The sequence below is a fragment of the Eublepharis macularius genome, chromosome 4, assembly GCF_028583425.1.
Source record: "Eublepharis macularius isolate TG4126 chromosome 4, MPM_Emac_v1.0, whole genome shotgun sequence".
NCBI classification, from domain to species: domain Eukaryota; kingdom Metazoa; phylum Chordata; class Lepidosauria; order Squamata; family Eublepharidae; genus Eublepharis; species Eublepharis macularius.
This window is the reverse complement of record NC_072793.1, coordinates 122,656,442-122,676,908: the sequence shown is the minus strand read 5'-3', so window position 1 is coordinate 122,676,908 and position 20,467 is coordinate 122,656,442. Positions and strand designations below refer to the sequence as shown.

At 44.0% G+C, this 20,467-nt stretch overlaps 1 protein-coding gene across 1 annotated transcript in view; it reads right to left on the bottom strand.

Moving 5' to 3' along the window:
• PLXNA1 (plexin A1) overlaps positions 1–20,467 on the bottom strand; it is a 418,114-nt gene that overhangs the window by 193,473 nt on the left and 204,174 nt on the right. Inside the window, exon 5 of the mRNA XM_054978424.1 lies at positions 10,315–10,415. Coding sequence (XP_054834399.1) covers positions 10,315–10,415 — 101 coding nt within the window. The remainder of the gene's footprint in view (positions 1–10,314; positions 10,416–20,467) is intronic.

The window sequence follows — 20,467 nt, the reverse complement described above, 5'->3', positions numbered from 1 at the left end:
GCGCCTTTCAAGGTCTCAGTAATCTTAGCGATTTATCTCTTGAGCAAGTGCTGGCGTGACATCGCATCATAGAGCTCCTGAGCCATCACAGCATCCCACCCATCTCCCCGAGGTACTTCAGGGAAAGAGATGTCTTTGAGTTTAATTAAAATGCTCCACATGGCTAAACAGTCAGGGCTCTGCAGCTTCTAAGGAGGTTTTCAGTTCTAAGCCCAAATGAACCCCACTCCCATTGCCTCTTGGTTGCTTTTTCTTTTCTTCTCTTGTATGTTCTGTTCTTCTCTCTAGAGGGAGACAGTCTATGTTTCTCACCAGATCAGGGCTCTGTCAAAGGAAATGATCTCTAGAGCTGATAACTTCTCACCCAATGTTGATACACGGGAGCAGAGCTGTAGTAGTTGATATGTGCTGTTTATTCTAGTCCAATAGCCAAGTAAGATGCCAAGAAAATAGCTTAACCACAGTAACCTAGGTGTTTTGGAAACATGTGTATATTAAAACTGCACTAAACTGCACTAAAAACAATATAACCAGGGTCTCCCAGAAGAGATAATATTCCAAGTATCAGCCCAACAGAATAAAAAATTGTTTCACCTCAAAACTAAAGAGGAAAGTAGCCAGGTCTGCAGCTCTAGAAGGCAAAGTGTAGAACTATCACAGGACACCAAGGAAAACCCTGCTTCAGGCATCCACGCAATGTACCTCCGATTGCTATGAAACTCTTAGCAGGTGCAGTTTGAGATCTGTCACTGGGGAGCTTCATACGGGAACAGGCATTCCTCTAAGTGTTGATAGGTCTGAGCTGTTTAGGGGGTTACTGCTATATCTTTTTCTTCTTTTTTTTAATTAATAGATTGTTATTGGATGGGTCAATATATAATCAATTTTAAATACAAATATATTCCATTTCAATTCCCCTGTGTATATTTCCCCACCCCCTCCCCTCCCCCATTTTCAATAATGACTTCCAACAGCACTCCAACCCCCCGTTATTAATAACACCTTATTTCTATACTAAAGTTGTTCTTTTCTTATTATTAGTAAAGATCTTAATTATATCTTATCTTACTTAATTTCTTTAAAACCCCTCGAAAGACCATAATTGTCCCTTGACATCCCATTTCTTTTCCATGTATTTTTTCAACTTTTTACAATCTTCCAAAAATGCTTCTGGATCTTGCTCCTTCAAATTTCTTGTTAGTTTGTACAACAATTTCCTTGTCCATTCTTCAATTTCAGGTATTTCTTATCTCTTCCAGGACTGAGCATATATTATTCTAGCTGCTGATATCATATAATATAACAATATCTTATCATTTCTATTAACATCTTCCAAATGCAATGATAATAACAAAATTTCTGGATTTTTTGCAACATTATAACGGAGTATCAAAGACATCTCAGTACATATTTTGGTCCAAAAGTCTCTAGCCTAACGACAAGTCCACCACATATGAAATAGAGAACCTTCATGCTCCTTACATTTCCAACACTTATTAGATAGCTGTTTCTGGCTATGGCTAATTTTTTCGGTGTTAAGTACCATCTATATAACATTTTATAGCCATTCTCTCTAATACTGGTACATGTTGATATTTTTAAAGTATTTTTCCATAATTGTTCCCATGCTTCCATCGTTATTTCATTGTTACAATTTATAGCCCACTTTACCATTTGCACCTTGACTATTTCATCTTCTGTAAACCACTTCAATAACAATTTGTACATTTTAGAAATTATTTTACTATTATCTCCCAACAATAATTCTTCTAGCTCTGAATTCTTGGTTCTAAAGCCTGTTTTTCTTTGGTCTGATTCTTTGAATCTTCCCTGTCTGGTCTCTTGGAGGCGGTGGCCAGCTGGGCCTTGGAATTCCCGAAACTTTTGGTTCTCGGGGATTTCAACGTCCATGCTGACGACGATGCCTCCATGCAGGCCATTGACCTGGTGTCCTCCATGGCGGCCCTAGGACTCTCCCAGTTTGTTTCGGCTCCCACGCATCAAGCAGGTCACACGCTGGATTTGATTTTGGGGGCAGGGATGATGGTGGTCCTGGATGCCTATGATGCAGTGCCATGGTCAGATCACTTTGTTCTGAAGGCTCGTCTGAGTATGCCGCTCCTTTCCCGGGTGGGCGGTGAGAGGGATTTCTTTGCTGCTTCCATTGCGTCCGCTAGCTCACGCCCGGCTCAATTATTTCGAACAGTTCGGTCCTTGGTCTCCCTCTCTCAGGGAGACCACCAAATTCTTAATTCAACTATTGGCTGCGAGGCTTTTGCGAGCTATTTTGCGGGTAAAATCTTGTCCCTTCGCCGTGGCCTGCCACCCACTGTTGATACAGTAAGGGAACTGGAGACCCCTTGGCCGTCTTCTGGGTCCGTATTAGACCATTTCAGGCTGCTCTCTCAGGACGATGTTGACAGGATCCTGCAGGGGATGAGGCCAACCACCTGTCCTCTGGACCCCTGCCCATCCTGGCTGGTGAAGGCCAGCTCAGAGGGGCTTCGGGACCATTTGGAGGCAATTGTTAACATCTCCCTGAGCTCTGGGGGTTTTCCAGGAGTGTTAAAGGAGGCGGTAGTGCAGCCCCTCCTGAAAAAAACATCTTTGGACCCCAACAACCCGTCCAGTTACCGCCCAGTGTCGAACCTCCCGTTCCTGGGCAAGGTGATTGAGCGGGCGGTGGCGGTACAACTGCAGGAATTCCTGAATGATGCTCTAGTCCTGGACCCATTCCAGTCTGGCTTCCGTCCTGGCCATGGGACGGAGACAGCCTTGGTTGCCCTCACAGACGACCTTCACAGGCATCTGGATCGAGGCGGGTCAGCGCTGCTTGTGTTACTTGATCTCACAGCAGCGTTTGACACGGTTGACTATGATTTGTTGGCCAGCCGCCTTGCCGACGTGGGGATTAGGGGGACAGCCTTACAGTGGCTGGTCTCCTTTCTCCAGGGTCGGGGACAGAGGGTGGCGCTCGGGGGAGATCTATCGCCCCGTCACCCTTTGGTGTGCGGGGTTCCCCAAGGGGCGATACTCTCCCCGATGTTATTTAACATCTATATGCGCCCCCTCGCCCAGTTGGTGCGGAGGTTTGGGCTGGGTTGTCATCAATACGCGGATGACACCCAACTTTTTCTGTTGATGGACGGCCGGCCAGACACAGCCCCAGACAATCTGGCCAGAGCTTTGGAGGCTATGACGGCATGGTTGAAACAGAGCAGGCTGAAATTGAACCCAGTGAAGACGGAGGTCCTGCAGCTGGGACGGGGGCTGCCAGATGTTGGGATCCAGCTCCCTGCTCTGGATGGGACACCACTGGCAACCTTGCCGGTGGTAAAGAGTCTGGGTGTGCTCCTGGATGCCTCCCTATCGATGGAGGCCCAGGTCACAGCGGTTGCCAAGTCTGCATTTTTCCATCTTCGTCAGATCAGGCAACTTGCCCCCTACCTGACGCCCCAGGACCTGGCTACAGTGATCCATGCAACGGTCACCTCCAGGCTAGATTACTGTAACTCACTCTACGCTGGGCTACCCCTGGGCCTGATCCGGAAACTACAACTGGTCCAGAATGCGGCGGCACGGGTCCTGACTGGTATACCTTACCAGTCACACATCACACCTGTCCTGTGCCAGCTGCACTGGCTTCCGGTTGAATTCCGAATCAGGTTCAAAGTGTTGGTTCTTACCTTTAAAGCCCTGAGTGGGTTGGGACCGGCATATCTTCGGGACCGCCTCTCCCTGTACGTTCCCCGGAGATCGCCTCGATCAGCGAATAAATATTTACTTGTGGTCCCCGGCCCTAAGGAAGCCCGCCTCACTTCAACCAGGGCCAGGGCCTTTTCAGTCCTGGCCCCAGCCTTGTGGAACGCTCTGTCAATGGAAACCCGGGCCCAGCGGGACATATTATCGTTCTGCTGGGCCTGTAAGACAGAGCTGTTCCGCCAAGAGTTTGGTGATTGAAGGGGGCGGTGCCATGTTGGCCTCCCACCTTTGGGGTGGGGAAGGTTCTCCCCACCACTGCACCTTGTTAATTTGTTTTATTATTTGTATATTGATTTTAGTTTTTGTTTTTATCGATTTTAACTGTTCACCGCCCAGAGCCCCTGGGGATGGGCGGTATATAAATTGAAAAAATAAATATAAATAAATAAATAAATAAATAAATAAATAAATAAATAAATAAATAAATAAGTCTTTGATTTGTCTACATTGCAACCAACCATATTTGAATGGCAACTCCTCATTTGGTTTAAGGTTCAATTCATTATCTGTTACTTCTGTTAAGTCTTTGAGAGTTAGTCATTCTTTTCCTTTATATTCTAAGTTTGGGTTGATCACCTCAGCTGGTATAATCCAAAGTGGTTTCTTCTGGTCTATAAATTTTTTGTACTTTAGTCAAATCAGCAATAAATTTCTTCTCAAATAGTGGTGGCTGAAACATTGCGTCCATTTTATACTTATCATACCACATATATGCGTGCCATCCAAATAGTTTATTATAACCTTCCAAAGTTAGTAGTTTATGATTGGTTAAAGACACCCATTCTTTTAGCCAGACTAAACATATCGCTTCATGGTAAAGTCGAAGATCAGGTAACTGCAGTCCACTTCTTTCCTGGGGGGTTACTGCTATATCAAAGAAAACAACAAACAGCTGGTACAGCCGAGACTGAATCAGTTCACTGCATACTAATTTTATTTACTTACTTACTTATTTTACTTACTTACTTAACTTACTTGTAGTCCACCTTTCTCACTGAGATCCAAGGCAGATTACAACAGTGCGAGGGAAAATATAATATAAGTGACAGCTTGGACAGTCACTGAGCAAAGTACAATAATAAACAATAGGACATTCAGGGAAACATATGCAATAGGGAATAGAATCATAGAATCATATGGTTTGAAGGAACCTCCAGGGTCATCTAGTCCAACCCCTCCTGCACAATGCAGGAAATTCACAACTACTTCCCCCACACACACCCAGTGACCCCTGCTCCATTCCCAGAAGATGGCAAAACACCATCAGGATCCCTAGCCAAACTGGCCTGGGGAAAATTGCTTCCTGATCCCAAAGTGGCGATCAGCATTACCCTGGGCATGTAAGAAGGGGCCACAAGAACTAAGCACTGATGTTGCCCTTTCTGCCCTACTTCCTGTCTAAGTTCACATGGTAGCAGAAGATTTTTTAAATAAGTGAAAAGCTGGGCCTAGAGATGAAATCTATCTGAAACAAAGCATAATTAATTTCCTTAGCATGTTTAGCAGCATGGAAACTCCCCAGTAGGTGCATATCTACATCAACACAGTATCCAAAAGCTTAGCATTTAGTCTGGGTTCCTATCAAGGCATCTCTCTGAGCTATTTCTTATGACACAGTCCTGTAATCTGGGTAGAAAGCCCTCTTGAATAACCCAGTTTTGTGCAGTTTGCAGAAAGCCAGAAGAGTGGGGGCTTTCCTGACCACTTCAAGCAGGCCATGGTCTCTATACCTTGACCATTCTCCATCAGCTATAGCTTCTAAAAAGGTGCCATTACTAGAATGCATTACAGGTTCAGAAGTTCTAAATCAACTTCACAAGCAGTAGACTGGCTCACTTATTGGTAAGTTAATGACTCCCAGCATTTCTAGGTCAATTCTACAAGTAACTATCCTTGGCTTCTATGATCTTGAATTCCAATCTCCACTCGCTGCCTGGTCTGTTTGTTTTGGAGGACTCTGCTCTGACTGCGGAAGACTTCCGCTCACTGTGGAAGACTAAACTCTCTCAGAACTGGGTCATCCTGAACCATCATGTGTGTCCCCCTTCCCCCTTCCAAGTAACTCCCCACTTTATTCAGGACACTAAAAACCACTATAATTTGACTGCTAGAAACCTAGATCAAGAAACAAGACTGGGTCTTCAAAGGGGAATTAAGTAAGTTTTCTTTGAAGTACTGCCAAGACAACAATGAAATCCTTCATAATCCAAAGGCTGACAGGCCCTGGTTTTCCATTTCTAGTATTAGTGGCCTTTATTTTCCTCTTCTTTCACCCTATTCCATGGACTCGGAGTACTAAAAATATTACCGTTCAGATGCCGCCATCTCTCAAATAATGCTGGGCAATTGGCTTTAGGGCTGCAAGCTACTCTTTTCGACATGTGGCCTGTGTCAATCTCTGCTTGCAGGGAAACAATTTCTGTTGCTTTTCAGGACAAGAAGCCCCATTTCTAGTCCATAGCCACTCCACTCATTTGACATTCAGAATCCCTCTACGTACCCAAACAGATGAATGTGTGGTCTACCTGTCAATCAGCTCTGCAGCATAAAGCACAGGGAGAAGAATCAGCAAAGAATGCACACAAGAGAGAGAGACAGACAGACTCTGCTCCTTCCTGCTTGAAGCAAACTGGCAAAGACTATTCCCCTTCCCTCTCCTGAGTTGCCAGTTCCATATTCATGCCCATGGCAGCTCAGCAGGATAAAGAAGTGTGCCAGCAGCTGCACTGGACAGAGCTGTTTGTCACTGGGAAGGTCAGAAGGAAATCTGCTGAGCTGGATTCTTCAAGGCATGAGAGCAGCTTCAGGGCTGAATACGCACAATGGACCTTGGCAAGAGCATCTAAACTCGCCACCCAAACAAAGCAGCTAATTGGCCAGCAGTGCGTCGCTGGTGGGGATTTCAAAGACATAGGCAGCTACAGGCTAGAAAGAGGGCTAGTAGTAACAGGTCAGGAATGACGGTTTGAGCCTCTCTGTATGTTCTCCCAGAAATGGAACGTCAAAAGAGAGTTTCAAATACATCATGCATCTATTTACATTGCATCTGGCAATGGTGCTCATCAGATCTGTTTGCTGCATGCTGGCTGGGTAAATATTTCCAGTTCTCAACTTTAAGGCACTTCTCCTTGGAGTATGGGCAACATCAAACATGACACATTATCCTACATAGAAAATATATTCCATCATATTTGAAATTCAGTATATGACACAGGATGGGAAGTTAATTCAGATAGAAGCTTCATGGCAAAATAAATGATCGTGCCATATGCAGCACTAGAGGTGGGCAAGGACTGAGAAAACCCCATGGACTGCTGGCCTGTGGTCTGTCGATTTTCATGGACCATAGACCACTAACTTTTCACGGACCAGCCCAGTTCGCAGACCTGTTTGTTGGTCCATGGTCCATCACTTCCGGCAGCCCTGGCTCCGATCCTTTCACACCCAGAGTGCCCGAACTTGCAGAGAATCTTCAGCAGCCTCTCCTCCAGCCACCCTCCAAGTTTGGTCAAGATTGCATTTTGGACGCCTAAGTTACAGTCCCCCAAAGCAGCCACCCCCAGGAAACTTCCAGTAACTGGAGTCACAAATGCCAATTGACTTGCATTAGCTAGCAGCTCTAAAAAGTTGTAATGAGGCAAAATCAAACAGAAAAGGGTGGGGGAAGAGCCCCCTCACTCTCCACACAGACATCTTCCCAGCAGTTGCCTAGGGAATTAATTCTTGCTCCTTGCTTGCATAGAGAAAAATGGGAGCTCTCTGGTTGGCAGGCAGAGCTGCCTATCAAGGTTTTGAGGGCTAAGATTGGCTGCAGAGTGTCCACCCCTCCCTTGCAGAATGGGAGCGCTCTGCTGGGCAGGCAGAGCTGCCTATCAAGGGCTAAGATTGGCTGCAGAATGTCCACCCCTCCATTACCTAGGGAATTCATTCTTGCTCCTTGCTCCATAGAGCAGAATGGGAGCTCTCTGGTTGGCAGGTAGAGCTGCCTATCAAGGTTTTGAGAGCTAAGATTGGCTGCAGAATGTCCACCCCTCCCTTGCAGAATGGGGGCTCTCCAGTTGGCAGGCAGAGCTGCCTATTAAGTTTTTAAGGGCCGCAAAAGGGCTGCAGATACCCCCTCCATTGCACAGGGAATTGATAGGTCGGTGCCAGAATGTCTGGACTCACGGATCAATGGACCAGCCCCAAAGGACCAAAATTTGTGAAAAAGGTGAGTCCCACGAACTGTGTATTCACGAATCACAAACTGGGCTGGACCATGTCTAATTTAAGTCCGTTTTCTGGACCGTGCCCACCTCTATGCAACACATAATGGTCTACTGATGATGCATTAAGGCATCTGGTTTAACGACAGTTAAGTGAAAATGTCTTAGTGACTCATACATGTATTCCTCCCTCTTCCCCCTACCTTTTCTTATGGAACACAATGAAGGAACACTGGTTTGAAACAAACTCCAGATGGCAATGATGTACAAAAAAAGCAGCTTAACTACAGATATTTTCCTTCCACTAACTGAGATCTTAAGGAATACACTCTGGGTAAGAGAGAAACTAGGCATGACACGTTTTTTATTTAGCCATAGTTAAAATGGATGTCTGAATGCAGACTAAGAAATAATCTACCTGTTTTTTTTACTTCATTGAGACCCCGCCTGATCAAAGCCAGCCCAAAGCAGTTCTCCAGTCCTCCTTTTTACCATCACAACAACCCAATAAGGTAGATTAGGTTGGTAGCATGTGGTCACCCAGGAAGCTTCCATGGCAGAGTGGGGAATCAAACCCTGGTCTCCTAGATCCTAGTCCACTATGCCACACTGCTTCTAGGAACTACATTATATCCCTATCTGCTTTCTCACACATAATCATAAAAATAATGTGATGCCTTTTAAGAGTTCAAAGTGTTTCATACATATTAGTACTGTAGTAAGTATTATGATCCACCTTTTTCAGACTGGGGAGTAGAAACTGAGGCTAAGGCAAATAACAGACACGGACCTCGAGTCAGCTATAAAAGATGAAATACAAGCACCAGGGTCCCCAGTTCAGCTTGAGATCATACAGTGAGATGAGATGGGGGCTTAATCCTTGACACTTTGCTTGGTTTTGCTAATAAAAAAATCTCATCCTCCCAAGGACACACTATTCTTAACAATGTAAAGAAAAAAGCCCCCCCCCACCCCTCAAAGGACCCAGTTTTTCCTCTTTAAAATGCTAATGATGAGAGTGTGGGCAGTTTCATTTAGTGAAACCAACCCTTTTAATGGCCCCCATACACACACATCAAGGCTGCATGTGCTTGCAATTTGCCTTTAGATGAAATGAGATCTATGATGTTCAACATGCTTTAAAAGGGGGTTAGACAGTTTCATGGCAGACAGGTCCCTCAGTAGCTACTAACCACAGTGGCTAAATGGAACCTCCATATTCAGAACCAGCAAACCTTTGAATCACAGTGCAAGGAAGCAACAGGGGCACAGGGTTCTGTGTCCATTTTGTTGAGTCTCATGGGCAATCAGTTGTCTACTGTGTGAAAAGGATGCTGTACTTGATGTACTACTACTACTACTAACAACAACATAACTATAATAACATTCAATTTATATACTGCCCTTCAGGACAACTTAACGCCCACTCAGAGCATTTTACAAAGGGTGTTATTATCATCCTCATGTCAATCACCCTGTGAGGTGGGTGGGGCTGTTCCATCAGAGCTTTTCTTATGTTCCTATACCTGTTTTGGCCCTAAGAGTGCCTTATCTGAGGCTACTTATGGAGTTCATGGAAAAGGCCAGATCTCAACATCTTCAGTTCCCCAACATAAGCTCACGTTTTAGCAGCCCCACTGTTACTTTTGTTCTCAGCATTGGTTTGGATCCTAAAGTGCCATTCTGTTGATCAAGACAGCAGTTCAAACAAAAGACTGGTATTTCCCTTAGGGGAGGGCAATATCCCTGGATCCCCGTGTCCCATTGCAGAGCATCATCTTGATCCCACACTGTTTTGGGGGGAATGGGGAGCCACAGAAGGCTACTGTGAGAAGGGAGAGGTGAGAAAGTTGCCTTCCTAGAGCACAGTTCTGCTTACACTGCTTATGATCCAAGGCACTGTACCTTGCGCAATGCTACTATTATCCTCTCCATTGTAATCTAAAATTTATTTATTAGAATAGTTAAATGCTGCTTTTCCAGTGAAGATGCCACATCCCTCTTTTCCTTTAAGTCCATATCTTTAATAAATAACCAACCTTGACCTATTCCGACACTTTCTCTCCTCTTCACTACTACCAATTTTTATTCCCCAGTCTCTCTCCCGTTCTCAATTTGTCCACTTTATACAGTTCTTATGCCTTGTGGGCAGGAAATGCATCCACTTTACTGTTGTTCTGCACAAGGTCTAATACGCTACTGAAACTAAATAAATAGTAAAACCAATATATTATTACTACCCAAACTGTTAATTCAGGTTATGTGGAATTCCGGCTACAGGAAAGGAGGCTTTCCATAAATGCACTGGTCTGTGAAGAGGTGCAAGATAAACAGTACACATACTCACATGTTGTGTAAAACACACCAGCCACAGTGAGGGTCTCTGGAGCCCAGACATAATCCACAAGTTGTATATTGCTCACAGCTCTCCACTGGTACTTGAGTCACCTGGGACAAAAAAAGGGGGGAAAAATCAGTCCATCCATCAAGGAACTCCAAATGAGTCAAGTCCTTATCAGCTACAAGCTGATAAACCCACAGAAGCCCTTCTCTTCCACTCAGGAGAGCAACAAAGATGTGCACTGCATTAGAGCTACAGCAAGTTCATTAGAAAAAATCAAAGAGGAATTGAAACAGTTGTAGAATTCAGAATAATCTGCTCTGACCTCTAAAAAGGAGTAATTTATTTCAATTCTTTTTTTAAAGGAGCATGCTCAGTATAACAGAGGATAGCCACAATATTTCTGTAAGCAACACAACAAAGGCTTTCCTGAAAAATGCAAGCAAATCCTCAAAAAACAGGAGAACACAATGAATCAACCTCTAAGTATACAATTTTTACATTTACTCTTAAAGTGACTAGGTGCTTATACAAAGTGCTATATATTTTGAAACCAGAATGAATATAATTTCATCAAAATTACACAGAAAAAATAGGATTCGGTTTCGCTTTCTCAGCCATGCCGAACACTCCTCTCGGCGGGTCCGGGAGGAAGCGACCGGGCACCCTGACCGGGCGGCTGATCTGCAAGGATTAGCCCCCAGGACTCCCAGGCAGGGAGGCAGGGTCCGGGACGCTGCGGGAAGAACTCCCCGAAATCAATGCGGGGGGGGGGAATTGCCCATTTGTCCCTATGGAGGCTGGCAGACGTGCGCGGCGCCTTGAGTGCCGCCGGGCAACGAGAAACGGCAAATGAAAGAAACAGGCGGAAGCCTGTAAACAAGCGAATCCCTTCTGTTTTACAAGCGTATGTGAAGGAGTGAAGGAGTGGAGGATCTGAAGAAGGCTCGCTCTTCCCCTTCGGTGAGTTCCAGAATTTGGTTGGCGCCCCCCTCCCCCCTAAAATGGCAGCAAAGAAGCAAAGTCCCGCTCTTGGTAAGTCGATCTCGGCTACCTTGCAGAGGGGAGAGTCGCTCGAAGAACTGGTGCGCAGGGCGGTGGTGAAAGCCATAAAACCCTTTGTTGACAAGCTGAACGAAACTGATCAAAGGGTGGGCTCAATTGAAAGCGAAGTGAAAACCATTAAGGAAGCAGCGGGGGGGGGGCAGAGAAGTCTGCTTTGGAAAGTGCGTCACTCGTGAAGGCTACGAAAAAAGAGCTGAAGTTGGTGGAGAACCAACTGATCGGGCTACAGGTGGAACGAACGCAGAAAATGGCGAAAGCGCCATTTTGGAGGTCCGTCGGGCTTCTTCAAAATATGCAACAAAGCGACAGCTGCCTCGCGAGATCATTATTGACTTTTCATTTAAAAAGATTCGGGACACTATCCTATATAACTCATACAAGGCGGATTTGGACTTTATGGGTTTTAAAGTCAAGATTTTGAAGGACGTTCTATTTCTGGTCCGGAAAAGACGTTTTAAATATAAAAAGTTCGCAGCTCTTCTGAGGGACCATGAAATAAAGTATAAATGGTTACTTCCGGAAGGAATATGGTTTAGACATAAAGATCAAGCCTATAAGATACTATCAGAAGATCAACTAAAGGATTTTGAGGATAAAAACCCGGAATTCCAGTGCACCATGAACGAAGAAAAGGAGAAGCCTGAGGGGGGGGGGGGAGACGAGCACCGCAGCGGCGGCTGCTCAGAGAGAACTGCGTCCGGGACCCAGAAGGGGGAGGAAAGTTTAATTTGAATTTGAAATGTGTATTCTGTATGATTAACCACTCCATCATTATCCTATTGAGCTATTTTTGTATTATGGCAGTATGAAGGGAAAACATTGAAGTGTAGTGTTTAGTGTTTAGTGTTTGTAGGGTACCCCTCCCCTTTTCTTTTCCCATTCCCTCCGCCCCTTCCCTTTTCTCCTTTCCTTGTGATAGTCTTGTGTAGTGTTGTGTAGTGTTTTGTAGTTTGAAAAATAAAAAAATTAAAAAAAAAATTACACAGAAAAAATAGACATATATAGATGAATAAATAACATCCATTCACAAATACAAACAGCTGATAAGTCACGTGGCCCACAAAAATACAATCTATATAACCAACTGTGCAAATTTATCTCTTCAGAGAAACTGTCTTTAAAATCTCTTCTAACTCAGTCGGAAAGAAGCTCCATGGAAGATGCAAGAAGGCAGGTAAGTAGTAACAAGGGTAAAGTGGATTAAGTAAGTCTGTTTATTCTCTCTGTAGAAAGCAGTATGGATGGAGGAACGAGGCCAAGCCCGACCGTGCTCTGCCCAAACTGGGGCCAGCTTGTGTGTCTCAGCTTTCGTCAATGACCCTATCCACGCTTCAATTTATGTTATTCTTGATCATTCTCATTCATTCCTTAGGAGCGGCATCACATGACGCCATTGGCGAAAGCTGAGACACGCAAGCCAGCCCCGCTTTGGGCAGGGCTCGGACGGGCTTGGACTCCTTCCTCCATCCACACTGTTTTCTACAAAGAGAATAAACAGACTTACCTAATCCACTTTACCCTTGTTACTACTTACTTACCTGCCTTCTTGCATCTTCCATGGAGCTTCTTCCCAACTGAGTTAGAAGAGATTTTAAAGACAGTTTCTCTGAAGATATAAATTTGCACAGTTGGTTGTATAGATTGTATTTTTGTTTTTGTAAGTCACGTGACTTATCAGCTGTTTGTATTTGTGAATACAAATACAAGTGCTATATATGTGTGTGTGTGTCTATTTTTCTGTGTAATTTTGATGAAATTATATTTATTCTGGTTTCAAAATATATAGCACTTTGTATAAGCACCTAGTCACTTTAAGAGTAAATGTAAAAATTTGTATACTTAGAGGTTGATTCATTGTGTACTCCTGATCTTGTTTTTTGAGGATTTACAATATTTCTCTTGGCATGAAGAAAATAATGGGCCTGAACTGAGGGGGAAACAGTTTCTGCAACTGGGCATGCAAATGTTGCCCAGTTTAAGTAGCTTATGATGTGTAAGGAAGTAGCTTATGATGTGGAAAGGAACAGAACCAGGAATAGAGAAAGAAATGCATGTGTAAACATTAAGTGATTAGAGATATGAAGGCTCTACTGAACAGGTAAGACAGAGTGGGAATGACAGCAGAAGGCTGGGAAATCTCACAGGGATCCTGGAGTTTCTGTGTATTTGCTGGAGGAAGGGAGGGAAGAAACAAGCAGGAGGTACGCTTTGATCAGGGATTAAAATAATTTCCCCAGATCCCATTTCTTGCTATCACCACATTAAAAACCCAAACACCACCAGCAGGCATGAAAGGGTCAACAAAATATAGGTCAAAGCCCAAGGCTCTTTCTAAGCCCCGTGTTAATGATCTGAGGCGCCCTGCTATTTCTTTGAGGCTGATGATCAGAGCAGAGGGAGGCGGAGGCGAAGGCCTGCTCCTAAGCTTTCAACTGCATTCCCCAGAGGCAATCCTGTGTCTAGGAAATTAAGCACTGGGGCTATTAGTCCAGACCCTACCACAGAGTGGGGCCTTTGAACATCTGCTGAGAAGCAAAAGCTGCAAGGGCAGTGCAATGGGGGGGGGGATGGGAGGGGGTTGGGGCAGAAGGCACAAGAAATCTGTTTTACATACAAAGATACTACTGGATATACAAAAGTACACAGGTCTGGGTGCTGCTCAGTGCTATCTATACCACCACAGACTCTTTCCCAAAATGTGCATTAGGGGAACACATATATGTACACTTCAAGACATATAAACATCATTTTACATAATTACTTTTACACTTCGTTTTTATCCCACTCTTTCTCCAAAGAGATCAGGATGGACTGCATAGCTCTTTTCCATCCATCCCGTTATTAGGGTTGCCAACCTCCCGATGGGACAAGCAAACAAAAGAGAGGCACCCCTGGGACGTAATGTGTGGATCAAACAGAGGAAAAGCCACACCCAGAGGTATAGGGATTATCCACTCCCTGATGGAAAAACTCAATACACAAAAAGTTAATTCATTCAACAGTATGTTAATAGGGCTTTTCTAGAGTAACTTAATAAATGTGTGTAAAGTGACCAAGTGCATATAAATAGCTACAATAAAATAATCCTAAAATCCATACAAAAGTCTATACAAAAGTCTAATCCCATTCCATCCGTTTCACATAATCATATATAAATATATACAAGGAATTTCCTTCATTCAGCTATCATTGGCCATAAATACCAATAAAGTCCAATATAACTGAAAGCCAAACTTCAAGTGACGCCTGACACAGGTTGGACACTTGTCAGCTTCCCTCAAGTTCTGATGGGAAATGTAGGCAGCTTGGCGGAATGTTGGACAAGCGACAGCTGAAAAGTCCATTGGACAGCAGAGCTAAACTGCAAGACCAGGACACCTACATTTCCCATCAAAACTTGAGGGAAGCTGACAAGTGTCCAACCTGTGTCAGGCGTCACTTGTAGCTTGGCTCTGAGTTGCTTTCTCTCTTTTTCTTATAGGTGTGCCCTGGAGGAACTCTCATGTGCCCATCCACAAGCAAAGGTATGTAGCAAGTTTTTAAACGATAAATTTATGATAATGTAGATTTCTATTCTAGATAGGACTAAACTGTTAGGGGGCATAAGGACACACCCATACGCCCCCAGTCCTATGAGGAGCCAGCTACTGTAAATCACTCGTTTCATATAATACTTTTTCAAGGGCATTAACCTGGGTCTGCACGGCCATTCTTTCTGGTGTACTGCCATATGAGGTCTGGAAAATTTTGCCCTGGAATGCGATATAGAGAGATATCGGACTTACCTGACCAGCAGGGGAAAAGGAGGAGGAACGGGCCTTTCAGGCCGATTTCAGCTGAAATGGGCCCAATTTGGCTCAAATTGGGCTGAAATCAGTCCTCTGTAGAGTACAGAAGCACTGCACGTGCAAAGACATCGGTAACGTCAGTGCCAGGTCTCCCACCCAGAGAGTAAGGAGACCTGGCAACCCTAGAAGGTGGACTCTGTGTCATCACACACTGCTGAGGTCTCACCCATTCACAAACCCCACCTGTAATGATTTTAAGTGTGTGTGTGTCTTTAAATGCTTGGTGTAGTACAGATGAAGAGTGGGGGTCAAAGAGAGGGATGAGTGAGTGATATGATTGGTTGATGACTGAGTGTGTGGGCGGAGTGAATTGCTGTTTCAGTTACTGAGCAGAGAGAAAAGATTCAATCTAGGGAAAGTAGGCAAGCTGAGTGCAGCCTGAGTGTGTTTAAGCATTTCTGAGAGAAATATAACCTGTGTGGAAGCCTGAACTGTGTATGTTTGTGAAAGAACATTCAGTCAGGGCAAGGGAGGCCAGCTGTGTGTGTGCCTGAGAGAAAGTCTTATGTGTATTTGAGTGAGAAATTGATATCTGAAGCAGGCAAACTGTGTGTGCAGCCTGAGAGAAGATCTGAGTGACTATGAGCAGAACCACAAGTGACAAAAGGCACAGATTGGACACTTGTCAGCTTCCCTCAAGTTTTGATGGGAAATGTAGGCAGCTTGGTGGAATGTTGGACAAGTGACAGTTGAAAAGTCCATTGGACAGCAGTCAGAGAGCGAAGCTGCGAGACCAGGATGCCTACATTTCCCATCAAAACTTGAGGGAAGCAGACAAGTGTCCAATCTGTGCCTTTTGTCACTTGTGGTTCTGCTCTGTGTCTATCAAAAAAAACTTTTAAGAACAGATAATACTCTTTGAAACCATCAAGCTAATATGAAACCGATACACTTCTTATTAAAATAAAAGTTTAGGGGGGGTGTTTGGTTTATCCCAGAGTATGTTATTCCTATATCCCATTGCTATCCTCATAGCCACGCTATTAAAGGGGCACGTTATTAAAGGGGAAATTTAAGTTATTTTGGAATATAATTCCTGGTGGCAGCGGTCTACTCAAAGGGGGCAAGAAAAGGGTTAAAGGCAAAATCTAACTGAAAGACAGAAAAGGGGTCGTAACACCACCCTTCCTAGGCTCCATTCCCCAAATCTCTAAGAATTTCCCAACATAATGGCTGATTCCGCACACATTGGATAATACACTTTCAATGCACTTTAGCAATCGTTTGGAAGTGGATTTTTTGTTTCACGCATGAAAAATTCAGTTCCAAATGATCTCTAAAGAGGATTGGAAGTGCATTATCCAATGTGTGCGGAATCAGCCAGAGTTGGTAACCCTCTGGTTGTTTTCATGACAATCGCATCAGGTAGGTAAGAGTAAGAGAGAGCAATGGTTCCAACATTACCCACAGTGCAATCCCAAGCAGAGTCAGAACCTTCTGAGCCAATCAGCTTCAAGGAACAAGGACTTCAATGGATGAGGGCTGCCATGCCAGCAGCCAGTGGGTGGGGAAGGCACCTGGGGGAGGTGATTTGGGGAGAGAATTTTTAGCGACTCAGCTCCCAGTGTGACTTGTAGCTTCCACACCATTCTGGAAAGATATGTCATTTTCCAGCATGATGGGTGGATGTGGAAGTGTCTGCATGCTGCCCCAGCCACCCAGTTTTGCCCCTGCAGGACCTGGCAACCCTACAATGGTAGAAAGGTGCAACTCTGCTTAAAATTGCACGATCTGGAAAACTCAACACCTTGAATTGGGCTTGGAGCAGGCTGACAGTAGTGTAGTTGCTGTAATATCAGGGTCACACATTCCTGGTATTTGGTCTCAGCCAGCAGTCTAACTGCAGCATTCTGCAGCAGTTGCAGCTTCCAAACACTCTTCAAGGGTAGACCCAAACAGAGTGCAGGTGAGAGATAAGTAAGGCATGGATCACTATGGCTAGATCCAACTGAACCAGGAACAGGTGCAGCTAATGCACCAGCCAAAGCTGGGCAAATGCATCCCCAGTTACCATAGAGGCCTGGCTTTCTAAGGTGACTGTTTAGTCCTTTTGCCTTTAACACTTCTCCATAGATAGCAGGGAAGAAGAAATAATAGACAGACAGATGGACGAACAGACAGATTCTCTACATTTCGATGGTTGTTGTGGATTTTCCGGGCTGTATAGCCGTGGTCTTGCCATTGTAGTTCCTGACGTTTCGCCAGCAGCTGTGGCTGGCATCTTCAGAGGTGTAGCACCAAAAGACAGAGATCTCTCACTGAGAGATCTGTCTTTTGGTGCTTCACCTCTGAAGATGCCAGCCACAGCTGCTAGCGAAACGTCAGGAACTACAATGCCAAGATCATGGCTATACAGCCCGGAAAATGCACAACAACCATCGTTCTCCGGCTGTGAAAGCCTTCGACAATATATCTCTACATTTCAGTTACATCTTTGGGAGACTGGCTATATTCATAATCCCTCTTAGGATTCAAGACTCTAGACATGGCAATTAATTGGACTGCTCCTTTAGTCAAATGGCACCAAAGGTGACCTGGCCAAAATTTACTGAAGCCCTTAAAATTTCAGCATACTATTCACATATCAGATTCAAAGATAGGTGAATATCCTGTCTTACATTGCTTCCGCCACCACCCAATGAGCATACATCTCCCCCCCCCCGGCCCTCTCTCTCTCTCACACACACACACACACACACACCAGGGCCAGGCAAAAAAATTGCTTGCTTTGGCATTAACTGTATACTTTGTTCTTAAGTTCTAATTACATGGCCTTTCTGAGCACAGGCTGTTCTCCCCTCCCTTTATTTCTTTTCTCTAAAATGAGATTATCACAAAAAGGTCTTGTACTTTTCTTTTTGTTTGACTGTATTTTATTTAAAACATTTATACACCATTTCCCCCTAGAATAGAGTCCTCAAGCAATTTGACCCAGCATCTATGAAAGTCTCCAGCCACTTACTAGAAGGTAGGTGAAATCTGCTGGAGGGGGCTAATGCCCCATGTGTTCTATGGTAACAGTACTGGCAACTCTATTCTTTCAATACCCAGCAATAATGCCGATAAAATCTACCTTTTAGACAATCCGGCAGGAAATTGCTAGTTTTAATATTAAATGGTAAGACTCATGCTTCAAATAACTTGTGTGAGACATGAGAACATAAACCAATATGCGAGTGCATATCATTATCCAAGAGAGAGGTCTAGACCAGATCAGAACATGGTGAAACATATTACAAGAACAGAAAGATCACAGCAAAATCACCCCACACTTTAACACTGCTACAGAAATTGTTCCTCTCTCAGCCTCGAGGCATTCGTACAAATAAGAACATAAAGCTGGCAATTTCAGGGCGGCAAGCAAAGCACTGGAGCTCACATCCTTCCTTTGCATGATCAGGATGTACACAAAAGCATTGGCAAAGTTCCTGTGCTGCCCTCTAGCTTCAAGCAGCTGCAGCGCAGATTACTTTGATTTCCTAGACACTTCCGTTTTCCATCGCTTTAGTCTTTGACCTCGAAAATAATCTGTGATAGACACAAAGCACAAGGAGCGACAGAGATTCCATTTCCTCTGTGGAGAAGGTTCTGTGTGAGGGCTTAACAAACCCGCATTCCACAGACAGACAAACCCATAAGGCACACCCTGCTCTCCCATAGTCAATTCAAGTAAGAATAATCTGCCACTTCTCATATTCCACTCCAAATCTGTGTTAATCCTCTGCAAGGTTGCTACTCTAAAGCAAGCCTGTTAAATACGTCTCCCCTCATGTTGAACACAGTCCATCAGTCAGGAAAGATACCTAATAATCTCTCCCTCCTCTATTTTCATAGTACCAGCGCACAGCCAGCAAAAAAGGAGGTTTATTGAGCCCTTAATGGATTACCATATGGGCCGATGAGCTCTACTTAGTGAGTCACAAACTATGCAGGCTTTCTCTAAGACATTTACCATAATTTGCAATACACGTACCATCCCTTCCACACTGCATAACGAGGAGATTCTTTGTAACCAGTACTTGTTTTGGTGGGACAAACATACCACTTAACTTTTTAATTAAGTCCTCCACTTCCCTTCAATCTCAAACAGAGAATTAATTTAAATCCATTTTTTTGGAAAGCCTGGATTCTTTCCATATTACTTACTACGTGAGAAATCATAACAACTTTAGTCACTGGTGGTGCTCTCTATCCTCCACGAATCTGTTGAATTCCCTTTTAAAGCCATCAGTGTACATGGCCATCGCTATATCTGCTGGCAGTGAATTCCACAATGTAAATTACTCATTGAGTGAAGAAATCTTCCTTTTGTTACCCATCCATATTCTAATAAAATAACAAGCTTCATTAGGTTCCTCGGAGATGATTTACAGGTTTTTTTGCAATGATCCCTTAAAAATATGTGTACATCTTGGTCACAGAGTCCTTTTGCTGTGTCTTCACTTCCCAATTCAGCTGTTATGTGGCACTTCAGTCACATCATGGATTTCCAGTGTTTGCTTCTCCAAACTAGGCTCCGCTGAACAGATGTGCATTCAAAATCGTAAACAGATGCTGTATGATCATTGTAAGAAGTATGCAAAGTACACTTATGCAAATTTACAAAGTTTGAATAGGTTTTTTTTCCAAGCAAAGTTGTTGGGGTTTTTTGGTGAAGACTGTAGATTTATTTATTTATTGGCAATGGATTACCAGCCTTAGCTATAACACACCATACTTCAGTATGTTAGGCATGATACTCAAAAGCTGGTCTTAAAGAGCTAAAAGCAAGACACTCTTTCTCATTTAAAATCTCACTTCTCAGATACCTATCAAATTCTTACTGTCTTCATCAAATAACTGGGCACAATAGAGATTAGGATAATCTCAGAGGATTCTTCATTGCCCTTCCCTGTTCCAGATGCTAGCCATAACCCACACTTTTCTTAATCTGACAGCAGGAGCCAGCCTTAAAGGGTTACAAGCTTTTTATTAATTGCTCCTCCAGATTTGATTAAAATCCCCTCATTCCTCAGGCCCTTTGAGCTCTGTTACAACTGCTCATTTAATTACTTTCCACCTACACCCTGATAACAGCAGGCTGCGGATAAGAACTCTTTTTATCAAGCCAGAGGGGGAGAGAAAGGGACCTGCAGGAGGAAGAAGCCCAACGCCATCACTGCCACTTCAGAAAACCTTCCAATATCTTCCCTTACTGAGAATCTAGAACAATGCAGCTCATGGAGAGCCATATTCACAATTACCGT